We start from the raw sequence: 14,190 nt of genomic DNA on the forward strand, positions 1-14,190 counted from the left end.
GGGTTGGCAACTGGGAAAGATCCCAGCTAATGGAGGGACATTGCGAGGGGCGGGGGTACCAGAGGGGACCATCAGGAGAGGGTACAGCAGTGAGTGTATCCATGAAAATGTCACTGGCGTTTATTATGTCTCTTGTCGTCATGTCCTACCCGCCAGTATAAATGATTTAAATGCTCTAAGATCCTGGTATTCGTGCATCTAATTTCTGCTTAGCACCTACAGAATCTTCCTATAAGCAAACACTTAGATGTAATAGAAAGGGGGCCCTTGGATGGCCCAGTGGGTTAAGCATCTGACTTCGGCTCAGATCATGATCTCACAGTTTGTGAGTTCAAGCCCTGTGTTGGGCTCTGTGTTGGCAGCTCAGAGCCTGGAGCCTGCTTGGGATTCTGTCTAGCTCTCTCGGCCCCTCCTCCAGTTGCACTCTTTCTTTCTCAAAAATAAAGAAAATTTTAAAAAAAATTAATAGAGATAAATAAACGGAACAGAAGGTAGAATTTGAGGGAATGTTAACTGTCCTTTATCTACTTAATTTATTGTGAGCACAACAAAAAGACAGCAAATTACTGTGTCCATTCCACAGGCAGAGGTTACAAGGCACCGAGTCACCTAAGCAAATATTAAGCACCAACCTTGTGAGGCACTACCCCCTACACAGCTCGCATCATACAAAGGTGGATAAGACAGATTCTACCTTGTAGGTGCTTCTATCCTAGTGGGCTATGAGTGGCAGATAACCACCCAGGAGCTGCACAGCAGGGAGATGCAGGAAGAGGGCCCTGCAGCCACGAGAGGCGGGGGCACCGCCATTCCAGAAGGCCAGCGTACTGATGCACGTGCTGTTGGCGGCTGCAGCCCTTCAGAGAAAACCCAGAAACAGACTCGCCAGGATTTGGGAGGCTTTCTCCCAGACCTCGTGATACTGCACTCCCTGCGGGGGCCTGATAACACTAGACATTGCAGATTAATGGCTTTTTGTGATAAGCTTCAGACAAATGGCAATAGGGGGAGATGCTGGAATGGAGAAAGTACACCAACCAGAATGGACCCAAGGACAGAAGGACAAGTAAAGCCCATTACATCACATGACCCCAAGCAAGGGCTCTAGGGAAGTTTTGGCTTCGTACCAGCATGTGGGTGGCTCGGGGCAGACCCCGGCTCAGTGTCCTCTCTGGATATCTGCACCATTAATTACTGAGGGAAATTTGGGTAAGTGTGTATATCACTTTGGAATTCAACACAAGATCAACCTCTCAGCTTGCCAAGTCTGCAGCTCTGTAGTCCATGGTCGGTAATAGGGCTTGTTCTATTCTGTGAAAGGGAGGTGGGGACAGAGGAGGCACAGGCCACAGGGAGAAAAGAAGCACGGGGAGCTACCAAGGCGTGAGCTCTTGGAGCACGTTGCTTCATCGTGCTTCAACGCTTGCAGCCCTGTGACCACCTGTTAGTGACACAGTGACGTCAGAAGCTGAGAAACTTCACTGTTTTGTTAGAAGTTTCTCCTTGCAGGTAGGAGCACAAGTGAAGGGTGGGTGGGGAGTGGTAACGAATACATATAGTTAAGCTCGTGGATCTTACAGTCTAGTGAAAAAGGCAGGGATTTGTGGTATGGAAAAAGTTTGTTGGGGTCCCCAAGACCACCCCCAGATTCAACTATTTGCTGGTAACACTCACAGAACTCAGCAGTTATACCTCAGGCTCTGACTTATTCGATCAGAAGGATACATAGCACATCAGCAAAGGGCAAGGTACATGGGGTGAAGTCCAGGGGAAACCAGGCCCAAGGTGATAGGAGTCCTTCTCCAGTGCACAGAATGTGCTTCATTCCACAGCAGCGAGTTGTGATGTGAAGTATAGACTAGGGCAGCTGGTCTGAGCAGAAGTGTTAAGAGTTTTTATCGGGAGTCCGTTACGGAGGCACCCTTTGCCTGGCATGTACCAAAATTTCAGACTCCCAAAAGGAAGGCAGGAGTTCAACATACACTGTATTGTTTGCATGAACCTCTTGGACCCAGTGAACCATTCTTACCAGGGATTGGTGAAAACCCTCCCAAAATCAAGTTCCCAGCCAAGGGTCAACCTTACAAGGAGGCCCTCCCAGGGATAGCAGTCTTAAGTGTGCCGTGTTAGGTCTTTACTGTGTACGAGTGTCATGTTAGCTTGGGGGTACTGGGTTTTTATTAGACGTGAGATATAGACTCATAAATTTAAGTAGCATAAATCATTCTCTGCCATTCCTTGACCCACCTTTTCATCAGTGACCATTCTGCATAGACAAGCATGTTGGTACATCTTTGTAAGATTGAAATGAATCCCATTATATATAGTTCTTTAGTTTTTCACTTATATCTTGGCTGTCTTTCCACATGAGTGTATCATTTTTTAATAGTTGGTATTTTGATAATTCAGATAATCTACAATGAATGCCCTTTGCATACATCTTTTTTGTGTGCAATTACATCAGTCAGGTAAGTTTTTAGAAGTGAGGTCAGTGGTTCAAAGAGTATGCACGTCACATTTATAGATAATCCTAGATTGGGCATGGAGGCTAGGTCCATGATCTACTCTCAGGAGATAATGGTCGTCCTTTTCTCTATCCACCTACTGCACTCCGGCTTTCCTCTTGACCGACTAATCTTTCTAAAGAACCGGTGACCTTGTTGCCAACCCCCAGCTGCATCCCAGCACACCCTCACAGGTGCTGTGATGGTGGCCAGCAGCATTCAGAGATTAAGAGGGGCTTCCTGTCCTCCCAGACCCTGGCAGGAGGAGGACTAAGAACTCCCCACCCTGAGCCCATTCCAGACATCCCAGAAAGTAGAAGGCGAAGATTGAAATTAGGTCACGGTAAACCTACAGATGGGCCGGACACAGACCACAGCTACAAATCAAAGCGTGGCTCCAACTGTGCTTCAAATCCTTTGGACAGATGGACATGTCTGGCAGCACCTGTCATGGTAGCATTTTTGAAACTCATTGTTCATTGAGCCTCTGTCATCTTTAAAAGTTTGTTTTTACAGCAGTCCTAGAAGGTTTGTTTCCAACTCCGTATTACAAAGAGAAAACTACCTGGAAGGACGCAACGCCCTATGGCATGGAGTTAATGCCCAGTTTTGGGGTTGGTTTTCTTCTCCCTAAGCACAGATAAGTCTCGAATCTTATATGTAAACTCATAGTTTTATTTGAAGTATTTTTATTTTATGGAAGATCTATGAGCTTTTTTCTTTCTTTTTTTTTTTTAAGGTTTATTTTCGAGAGACTGACAGAGTGCAAGTGGGGGAGGGGCAGAGAGAGAGGGAGACACAGAATCCAAAGCAGGCTTGAGGCTCTGAGCTGTGTCAGCACAGAGCCCGACACGGGGCTCAAACTCACAAACCATGAGATCATAATCTGAGCCGAAGTCGGACGCTTAACCAACTGACCCACCCAGGCACCCCTCCTATTAGCTTTTTTTCTTTGGTGTGGCACCCCTGATAAGAAATTAAGAAATCATTGCGAATAATTAAGCAGTATTGGCTGCAAGACTCCCATGTACCCTACCAGCCAAAGGGATGTTTGAAGAACTCCCACCAAGAGCAACGAAATAAAACAGTGTTAATGAGAATGTAATTAGTAAAGCCAGTTATACTGTCTAAGAGGTTATAATGTAGCTAATTGCTTTCTCAGCTATTGGAGAGCTATAAATAGAGACTTAGGAAGTGTTTCTTTAAAACATGACTTTAAGTCATTAAGAGACTGATTTGTTTCAGGTAGTAAAGATGGAGATTTCTGCCTCCCAGTGTTGATAAAAAAGTGTTTTATCTGGGGGAAAAAAAAAAACCTCAAAAGAGCATATGTTTAAGATTTCTGGGTGGCTCAGTCAAGCGTCTGACTTTGGCTCAGGTCATAGCTCACAGTTTGTGGGTTCAAGCCTCACGTCGGGCTCTTGTGCTGACAGCTCAGAGCCTAGAGCCTGCTTCGGATTCTGTGTCTCCCTCTCTCTTTCTGCCCCTCCCCTGCTTGTGTGTGCTGACTCCTGATTTTGGCTCAGGTCATGATCTCATGGTTGTGAGTTCAAGTCCTGCATCGGGCTCTGCACTGATAGTGCAGAGCTTGCTTGGGATTCATTCTCTCTCTTCCTCCCTCCCTCTCTCTCTCCTCCCCCTTCATTGCTTATACTCGGTCTCAAAATTTTTTTAGAAAAAATTAGTTTTTTGAACTTGTGTGTTCATGTTCTGTGAGTAAATACCCAGTAGTGGAATTACTACATCATGTAGTAATTTTTTGAGGAACCACCATACTGTTTTCCACAGTGGCTGCAGCAGTTTGCATTCCCACCAACACTTGTTATTTCTTGGGGGTTTTTTTTAGTTCATCCATTCTCACAGGTGTAAGGAGCTATCTCATTGTGGTTTTGACGTGCATTTCCCTGATGATTGGTGACGTTGAGCATCTTTTCGTGTATCCATTTGCCATTTGTGTATCTTTGGAAAATTGCCCATTCAGGTCCTCTGAATTAAAAAAAAAAAAAATCAGTTTAAGGTTTGTTTATTTGAGAGTGCCCTACAGTGCCCAAGCAGGGGAGGGACAGCAAGGGCTAGAGAGAGAGAATCCTAAGCAGGCTCTCCTGAGCCAAAACCAAAAGTCAGATATTTAACCGACTTAGCCACTCAGGCACCCCTGAATTTTTAAACACTTTTAAGGGTATTTGGAGTGCTTCTTATTTAAAATCATTTGGTGTTGGTAGTTAAAAAAAAAAAAAAAAAAATGCCACCAAAAATAAAAAAAAAAAAAAACACTATGTAAGAAAGAACTTTTTAGTCAATAAAACAGTATCCTCATCCCCTTTACAATACAGGAAAGTGCACCTCTTTCTTTAACATTAAAAAAAAAAATACTGAGGCTTTTCCTTCGAAGCTCATTTAAAACCCCTGCAAATGAAATATTTTTTAGCTAAAAATTGGAGATTTTTTCCCCCAAGGGTAGCACTGGCCAGGTGACAGAACAGCTGGGAAACAAAATGTATTTTTTTTTTAACAGGTTTACAGCTAGGTTTTTAAAGATAAGGTTTTGGGCAAGAGATTCCAATCAAACGGTTATTCGAGCATGTCTTTAGTTTCATGGGTCTGTTTTTAAAGGAAAAGTGTTTTATGTCCTCACAGAAGCGAACAGGCATGATTTCCAAGGTAACAGCTGTGTATACAGCTGTAATTGACATTTTTCTTAAACTATCAAATGGTTTTTAAAAAGTGTTTTCATACTTCTTTTAATCCCTCTTCAAATAGATTTGCCTCAGGCTTCTTAAAATCTATCTATAGACTTAAATAGCAGAGCATGCCCAAGCCGGTATCTTTGGACACTTGGAAATAAGTGACAACATCAGGGAAGTGCTTGGTTTGTTTGAAGGTATGATCTGAGTGTTTTTGTAGTTGGAGGGAGCACATTTTCAGAAAGACCCAGATGGATGTTGCTCTCTAGGCCTGCCCTACATGAATTGTGGTGGTTGCGTTATTGGTCACTCAGCTCATAAACAGACTTTCTGGTGCTTCTAAAGCATAACTGGAGTTAGTCAATTAAAGGGAAAGCTTTCTCGGAAATTCATCCTTTTGCGAGAATTATTAAGCAAGAGCTTGGTGTAACTACTCCTCATTGAGACTTGAGGTTGGTTTATAGTTGCGACACTGCTGAGACCAGGAGGTCCCTGTCTAGCCCAGTGGGTGGATGGGGTTGGGTGGTACAGTCATCAGTATTTGTCTGTTCTTTCACTGCTGCCTACAGCCCAAGGTTGAGCATATGGTCCTGTGCTCGAACTCTAGGTGTCTGTGTCTGTCCTTGGAGTTTATAAAGTTCTCAGTAGAATGTAAAGCCTACCCCTTTTTCCTAGAGTTGATGTCCCAAACTCCTCTCCCTCGCCATCCCAGATATCCTGCCATTTCTAAATGCAGTCTCAAGAGCCGTGACTTGGAATTAAAACATAGCTTTTAAAATAAAATGCAGATTGTCCAGACTAAACCTTTGTTGGGTTCTTTCCCAAATTGTAGCATAGGGCCAGCGTGGGAGCTTCTGATTGAAGCAACAGAAAGGCGCTTCAATTTTAAAGTATTCCTACTGTTGATTCTGATTTCAAAGTTCCTTGTGTGGTTCTAATACATTCTCCTGGCCTTAGAACTTAATAGAGTTTTCAGAGAAAAAGCTACTATTCATGATTTCTGTAAAGTAGACTCCTAAAACAGTGTAATCATGCATGTGGGAACTTCTACCCTTGACTCAAACATCTTGTAAATCCATGTCAGAAAGTATGTGAACTAGAATAGTTTAATCAGTATTTTGTTTAGACACGGCAGACTGAATGAATCTGTGATGTCTTTAAAACATCGGCCGGCCTTTAGTTGCTAATTATTTCCCTGTGGAAATTTCTCCATGCCAGTCTGGGCACTTGACCCTTCCTCACATGTGCCTTCCCTCTCTGGCATCAGATGCCCCTTCCATCCCTCCTGTGCCCAGACTGTCTCTCCCCACCTCCCAGTCTCTTCTATTTTGCCGCTGACCCATGTTTTCAGTTATTATGTGTGTGTCAGTGGGGACCCATGAATCTTTAAACGAGGAGTTGCTGGATATAAGGTTTGTATTTGGAGAAGACTCTGGCTGATGGGAAGACCATGTTGGGATACAGGTGTGTCTGGAGGAGGGCACTCAAGCTCTAGGCACCTGCAGTGGTCTGGGGGAGCTTGGGTAGACTTCAACTAGGACAGTAGTATTCTGGTGATTAAGACTTACTGGACCCCGACCGTGGACAGAACTTTGTAATTATTAGGATAGGAAATGCTATGTTGGCAGGCTATCTAATGTAAATTTAGGAAGTTTGGAGGCCCCTGGGTGGCTCAGTCGATTGAGCATCCGACTTCGGCTCAGGTCACAATCTTGAGGTTCATGAGTTCAAGCCCCTCTTCGGGCTCACTGCTGTCAGTGCAGAGCCTGCTTCAGATCTTCTGTCTCCACTTCTCTTGCTCCTCCCCCACCTGTGCTGCCTCAAAAAAATTTGGGAAGTTGGTGGGTGAGGGCCATTTGGGCCATGTCAAATTTGGAACACCCACAAGGAGGAAGATATGGAGCAGATAGTTGGCACTGTGGGTCGTGGGTGTGGAAGAACATTAAGACTGGAGAGACAGGCTGGCGGGGGGTGGGGGTGGTGGTTGAAGCCATAGGTGTGAAGGAGACTGTGCAGGGAACCAGTGTTAGAAAAGATAAACGGTGAGGACCCTGTCCTGGGAAACAGCCACAGGAAGGGGAGATGTGCAGGAAGATGGGCCCATGGAAGGGAAGCTGGGCTGCATGGTCAGGGGAGAGGGCCTCAAAGAGGAGGTGTGGGCCCCTCAACAACATCAAGTAGGACCAAGAGTGAGGCTGCACCCCTTCCAGCCGCTGGATTTAGGAGGTCGGGTCCCCAGAAGGCGTTCTCAGGATCTATTTCGGCAGTGTGGGGGGCAGACCATGGAATGCGGGGTGGAGGCAGGTGTGAGGAAGGATGACAGAAGGTGGTGTCTCTGGACCCCTTGCCTGAGATAAAGAGGGAGAGCCAGCTGGATAGGGAAGGCTACATGTTTAAGGGAAGTAGCCTGGGAACAGGGGGAGAGAGAAAATGCAGGAGTCTAAGTTAGGCTGAAAGGAATCACCTTCCTCAGTGCTCTTATTTTTATGTATCGGAAGAGTCAGATCTAAAAGGTCTCCTGACCTGAGGTGCCTGGGTGGCTCAGCTGGTTGGGCGTCCGACTTTGGCTCTGGTCATGATCTTTTGCAGTCTGTGAGTTCAAGCCCCGTGTCGGGCTCTGTGCTGACAGCTCAGAGCCTGGAGCCTGCTTCTGATTCTGTCTCCCTCCCTCTCTCTCTGCTCCTCCCCTGTGTTCGTTCTCTCTCTCTCAAAAATTAATAGACGTTAAAAAAAAAACAAAAACAAAAAAACTAAAGTGTCTCCTGACCCTAGCTCAGTGCCCATTCTATAGCACCTCACTTCCCAGATACCTGCTGAGCTATTGACTTTTCTGTCTCTTAACTGCTCTACTGTAGTGCCTTGTTTGCAGTGGACTTCAGTCTCTTTGTTACACTGCAGCCAGAGAGCTTTCCCAAAAGATCACTGGTCACTGCTACCCTCTGTTCTATGGGCTCTGGAGCCAGGCTGTCTGGGTGCAGATCCTGGCTTTGCCACTGACTAGCTCTGTGATCTTGTACTCTGAGGCTCTGTTTCCCCATCTGTAAGATGGGTTGTAATAACCAAGTGGTTATTGGGAGAATGAAGTGAATTTTCATATATGCTTTGCACCTTCTAAGTGCTCAGTAAATGTTAGCTGCTCTTATTTAAAAAAAAAATCTTTAATGGCTTCACATTGCTTTCAGGATAAAGACCAAAATGTTCAACGATTTTATATGAGCTGGTCTTCCTTGCTTCCCACCCTGCCCCGCTTCACAGAGTATCCGATAGCTGTACTGGCTTTATATGAGTTCCCCCAGATATGTAGAAACTTCCTAACATGCTTTCCTACCCTCTGAATAACCCACTACCTCAAACTTCCCTTCATAAGAGAAGTCTTTCCTAATTTCTGCTCTGGGGCCGTGATTCAGTCATGTGTTTCTGTTGTTTATTTCCTTTGGGATGCTCATCATCTTATCATTAAGCTTTTAACTGTGGGGTTAATTGATTAGAGTTCACCTTCTATGCTAGATCATAAACTCCATGATCCATAAGAGGCTCTGTTTTTCTTCATTTTTGTGTTCCCAGCCCCAAGCACAGTATTTATTTGTTGCATGTTTGGTGGTCAGTTAAGTATTGGTAAGTGAAAGAACGAACCAGTCAATCTAGTTTTTTTTTTAATTTTTTTTAATGTTTGTTTACTTTTGAGAGAAAGAGCACGAATAGAGAGGGGGCAGAGAGAGGGAGACATAGAATCCGAAGCAGGCTGCAGGCTCTGAGCTGTCAACACAGCCCCATGCGGGGCTCGAACCCACAAACTGTGAGATCATGATACGAGCTGAATTGGACGCTTAACCAACCGAGCCACCGCATCCATCTATTTTCTTGACATTGAGGGACCTAATATTTATTTTCTCTTCTTTGAAAGCACATGGAAATGATGAGTTAATAAATGTATCATCTTTATGATGGCACCTGCACATTTTTAGCCACAGATTTTTTAAATCCTGAGTTGTCTTTATTCCTCTGACAGCCTGAGTACCTTCCCCTATAAAAAGGCAACAGGGGTGCCTGGGTGGCGCAGTCGGTTAAGCGTCCGACTTCAGCCAGGTCACGATCTCGCGCTCCGTGAGTTTGAGCCCCACGTCGGGCTCTGGGCTGATGGCTCAGAGCCTGGAGCCTGTTTCCGATTCTGTGGCTCCCTCTCTCTCTGCCCCTCCCCCGTTCATGCTCTGTCTCTCTCTGTCCCCAAAATAAATGTTGAAAAAAAAAATTTTTTTTTAAAAAATAAAAAGGCAACATATATGATTTTGAAACACCCTGTATGAAGAGGAAGTTGATCTATTTCAAAAATGCTGAGCATAGGAACTGAATTGTCACCTGTTGGCACCTGAAACCGGGAGACATCCTTAATGATTTCATTGGGGTGACCTCCCGAGCCATCTGGCTGATGACGAGGCCCTATGGTGGGGATTCAGAGAGTCCTTTGCTCAGGACTATGTAGCTTCCCCTAGTGCTATCATGGTGTCACCAGCCAGTTTCAGCCACAGAAGAGCCAGTAGTGAGGATGGACTTGAGCTGCTTATCTGAGATGATCATTGGCCTTAAGGTCATTGGTTGGTGCTTTTAGACTGTGCTTCAAACCCAGACCACAGAGTTAAAGAAGCACAACCTTTATTTGCAGGTAGATAGCTGCAGTAAAAGGTGGAAGTCAGGAGCTTCTGATGCAATGCTGGTGAAAAATGAAAAGTGCGAAGGGAGAACAGAACTTAATAGAACACATGTGTTTCCTCCAGCACGTGCACGTGCGTGCACACAGTTTAACTGCTTTGTTTGTAACCCATATGGTTAGCTAATGTGTAGTATAAAACCAACTTCTGACCTGCGGTATGCCATTACTTTCGACTCTAATACAGAATTCTTAAAACCTGTTTAACTGATAATACCTAAGAGTAAGGTTAGGTAGGGGGAAGTGATTTGTTTCCTTTGTTTTAGTTTAAAATCTTCATACAGAAGATACACTTATAACTTCAACTGGCATTTGATGCTGGTTTCCAGCATTAGCCGTCGTCATGCTTTCTCTGCGACTGTGAAGTATCTCTGCCCAGGGCTGGGCTTCAGGCTCAGTGAAGATAAGGTGTTTGACCTATGGAATTGCTAGAAGTTCCCTTGACGGGCAGAGCATAGCAGAGGTCCTCAAACTGCTGAGGGATTCTCGGTGAGCAACACACCTGCACCCCCCTAGTTTCTCATGGAAAATGCCTGAAGTGATTGCCAGTGGTCCTATGGGTGTCCGTGTGTATTTTGTACCCCCAGCTCTAGGTGCATCACCCTGCAACCCAAGCATGCTACCTGATAAGTTTGCAGAAGCCACCTCTGAGTGAACAAAGTCACCTGGATCTCTCACCGTTTCTGGGACAGGTTGACTGTGCCCCTAGCACCATCTTTCTCTTCTGCCCAGACACTGTAATGTGCTACTGTTGAGACCTCCCATGTTTGTAATCAGATCGCAACTGCATACTGTGTGGCATTTCCGATTGAAGGACCTACCCTGGACTGTAATATAAGAAAACTGTATGTGTTGCCTAATATAGCTTCTACAAGTTTTTTTTTTTTTTTTAATTTTTAACCTTTGTTTATTTTTGAGGCAAAGACCAGAGTGTGAGCAGGGGAGGGGCAGAGAGAGACGGAGACACAGAATCCGAAGCAGGCTCCAGGCTCTGAGCTGTCAGCACAGAGCCCAGCCCAATGCAGGGCTCGAACTCATGAACTGTGAGATCATGACCTGAGCCAAAGTCGGACGCTTAACTGACTGAGCCACCCAGGTGCCCCTACAACTTTTCAGAATACCTCTGAAATACTGATGTGGAATACTGATGGGAGTATGCCATTAAACTGTGGAATTTGGACCTCTCCTTTATAGGATTCTTGGACTTCCCAAACTGTTGGTGTGGTGCTCAGTATATTCTCCACTAAACTGGGACTCAACTTGTAAAAGGTCTGGGAAGTTAAATGCAGGACGGTGTCAGCATAAGTGGACGCTCACTGCCATTTTGAACCTGTACACTTCCATGGAGATGGTGTTGCCTCTTAAGCTTTCCTTAGCCTAAGACTCCTGCTATGAATTTCAGGGGATGTTGTCAGCTGCAGGAATGCTTCATAAGTTACCTTTTAGGTTTTCTTCTTTCCACTGCCACATCTGAGAATGTATCACCTTCAGATACCAATACAGGCTCCACCAGATCCCCACACTGAAGCCTCCAATAAGGAGGATGTTGTACAGGTGCATCAGAGATACACATGGGCTTAAGATACAGTCTATTTCCACTTCCTTGATATTGCTGGTGTAAATGACCAGGATATCGTTGTGTATTGAAACAAACTCTGACCTGGGCATCTGGAGGTCAGGGATCTAGTCCTTGTTCGCTTGCTAAACAGCAGCTCCAGGGAGCCAACATTGGCCACTGTGCCTGGTGCTGGCATGAACAGAGATGGAAGCAGGATTCTGAGTTCCTCTTTCCTCACCTGCCACCTGAAGTGGTGATCTTTACGCTTTATGCTCCAGTTCTAAAGTTCTGTGGTTCTAAATTTCTCCTCTTCAGCCCAGAACTTGATCATGTAGACCGATTTTTCATGTATATACCCCCTAACAAAATAATAAAACTGGACATTTGAGAGCTTATAATATGCTAGGCACTGTATTATATGCTTACGTGGACTCTCTCCTTTAATCCTTTCCCTGGTCCTCCTCTGTCAAGAATAAGGCTTAAAGGCTGTGGGCTCAGCAAACATGGGGCTCAGGGCCCAGCACAGACCTCAGCTGGTACCCGGGTGCATGATGGAGATGCGAAGGAATGATGTGGGAAAGTCCATGGAGGATGCAGGGCTGGACCTTGAGAGATGGGCTTCTCAGGAGGAGCAGAGAGGGGAAACTCTAAATTCTAGGAAATTTGCATTAGTCCACACAGACATCTGTACATGTTACTAATTCTTTCTTCTCACCCAGCCCCTGGCCACCACTAAACTACTTTCCATTCCCTGGACATTTCTTGTAAATGGAATCATGCACTAGAAAGTCTTTGTGTCTGGCTTCTTTCACTTGGCATGTTCTCAAGGTTTGTCTGTGTCATGTGTACGAGGATTTCCCTCCTTTATGTTGTCGGATATTATTCCATTGTACAGAACTTCCACGTTCTGTTCATTTATCAGCTGATCCATATTTACAGTGTTCCCACTCTGGCTGCAATGAATAATGTGGTTATGGACTTGGACGTTCAAGTGTTTGTGTGCATGTGTGTTAGCAGGTCTCTTGGGTATGCACTGGAAAGCTACTTTGAAAGAGTCAAAGTACCATAAAGTCCAAGAGATCTTATGTTCATTGGTCTTCCTGTGTTTGTTTCTAGTTCCCACTGGTGGCTGATTTGTTTCATGATGACAAAGACTCTGTTCCTGCCACCACTGCACCTGGGAAGGGCTCATCCTCAAAGATCAACATTCGCTCTGCCAGACCCCCTCTGAAAGTCTCCAACAAGGAACACAAGAAAACCGTGGGCCACCAGGTCAGCCTGTGGCAGGAAGCTGTGGGTCGGGGTGCGTGTGGCAGGGCCGGCCTCTCTGCAGATGAAGAAGGGCGGCAGAGTCCGAGGGAGGCCAAAGTGGCCTCAACATCCACATCTTCGGCTACCCAGCTCAGTCCGTATGCGCCTTTTGAAGAAGGAAATTGGGAAGCCCCCTCTAGAGGCAGTGAGCAGGAAAGAGGAAGGGAATGAGCATAGCCCCAGCAGTGCATGTAATACCTCTGGGAGGACCACACACACCTGGTAGAAGAGGCGAAGAGGGTCTACAGTCAGCAGGTTGGGGAGTGAGGACTAAAGAAGCCTGGGGACTAGAAAACCGAGATGCTTTCTGTGGGGCCTTTGTGGGATTTTATGTCCAGTGTGATTCCAAAAGAAGGGAGTTCCTGCCAAGCCCGAGCAGCCATTCACCTTTCTGTTGCAGGGGATTTGCCTGTTCTGGGCATTTCACTTTACTGTAACAACTTCCAGGATGTCCAGGCACCAGATCTTGGGGCTCCAGGGCCTCAAGTTGAGGAATAACCAGCCTCCAGTCACCATGGTGACTTCTGTACTATTTCTTATTATTGACCCGCCTTTCATCTCCTTTGATCTACCATGCTGAGTTACACACATCGGCAGGTGGGCTCTCCCTGTGTGGGTTGAAGAGCACTCATGTCAATGTGGGAGGGGCTTAAGTTTGGATCTACAGCAAGGCAGGAGTGTCAGCTAGAATCTGACCTTGAGTCTCTGAATTTTTCATCCTTGATTAATAATAACCGTGACCATAACAGTATCAACAACTACCACCACCAGTCTGTGGGCATTTCTTTACGTTTATTACACATCTACAAAATGTTAGATAAATAAGCGGGCGCTGACTTGTGTCTCCCCAGTTCCGTACCTCCCTGCATCTGCTCATGGAGACCCTGAATGCCACGACCCCACACTACGTGCGCTGCATCAAGCCAAATGACGAGAAGCTCCCCTTCCAGTAAGTGCCTGCGTGGGCGGGGCCAGCTGCCTCTCGGTTAGAGTCAGGCCAGTGAAGCCTGGCCTCTTCTTCCTTACAAGTTCAGGTGGAACTGACACTGGCGCAGCCTTGAGGGGGATTCTGCAGCAAGATGAATAGTTGCTGTTACACTTCACAGATGATTTCCATGCTGAATACAGTCCAACAGACATTTACCAAGTTCTACCTGTATGCTATCTAGAAGGTTTCAACAAGATGAGAGGGTATGCTTCCCTAATCCCACAGAGTCTACAGTGGTGTTGAGGAATCAGAGAACCACATAAGTGTGTCATTAAATGCAGAAATGCCTGTGTGTCATAGCAGACGTTCAGTTCCAAGATGGGAAGATAGCTGGAGTCGTCAGAGGAGACTTCCTCCGCTGGGGAGACGTGACCTCAAGTGACATGTCGAGTGATGAGACGTGAAGATTGTCCTATTTCTCACATGCCTTCTACCACTGA

General features: G+C 45.7%; 1 protein-coding gene across 3 annotated transcripts in view; it reads left to right on the forward strand.

Moving 5' to 3' along the window:
* MYO5B (myosin VB) overlaps positions 1–14,190 on the forward strand; it is a 341,784-nt gene that overhangs the window by 237,274 nt on the left and 90,320 nt on the right. For all 3 annotated transcript variants that reach the window (XM_040478861.1, XM_040478859.1, XM_040478860.1), the window contains exons 15-16: positions 12,568–12,723; positions 13,614–13,711. In XM_040478861.1, the coding sequence (XP_040334795.1) occupies positions 12,568–12,723; positions 13,614–13,711 (254 nt within the window). The remainder of the gene's footprint in view (positions 1–12,567; positions 12,724–13,613; positions 13,712–14,190) is intronic.

This window comes from Herpailurus yagouaroundi, unplaced genomic scaffold, assembly GCF_014898765.1.
Source record: "Herpailurus yagouaroundi ecotype Mexico unplaced genomic scaffold, PumYag 142, whole genome shotgun sequence".
Classification (NCBI taxonomy): domain Eukaryota; kingdom Metazoa; phylum Chordata; class Mammalia; order Carnivora; family Felidae; genus Herpailurus; species Herpailurus yagouaroundi.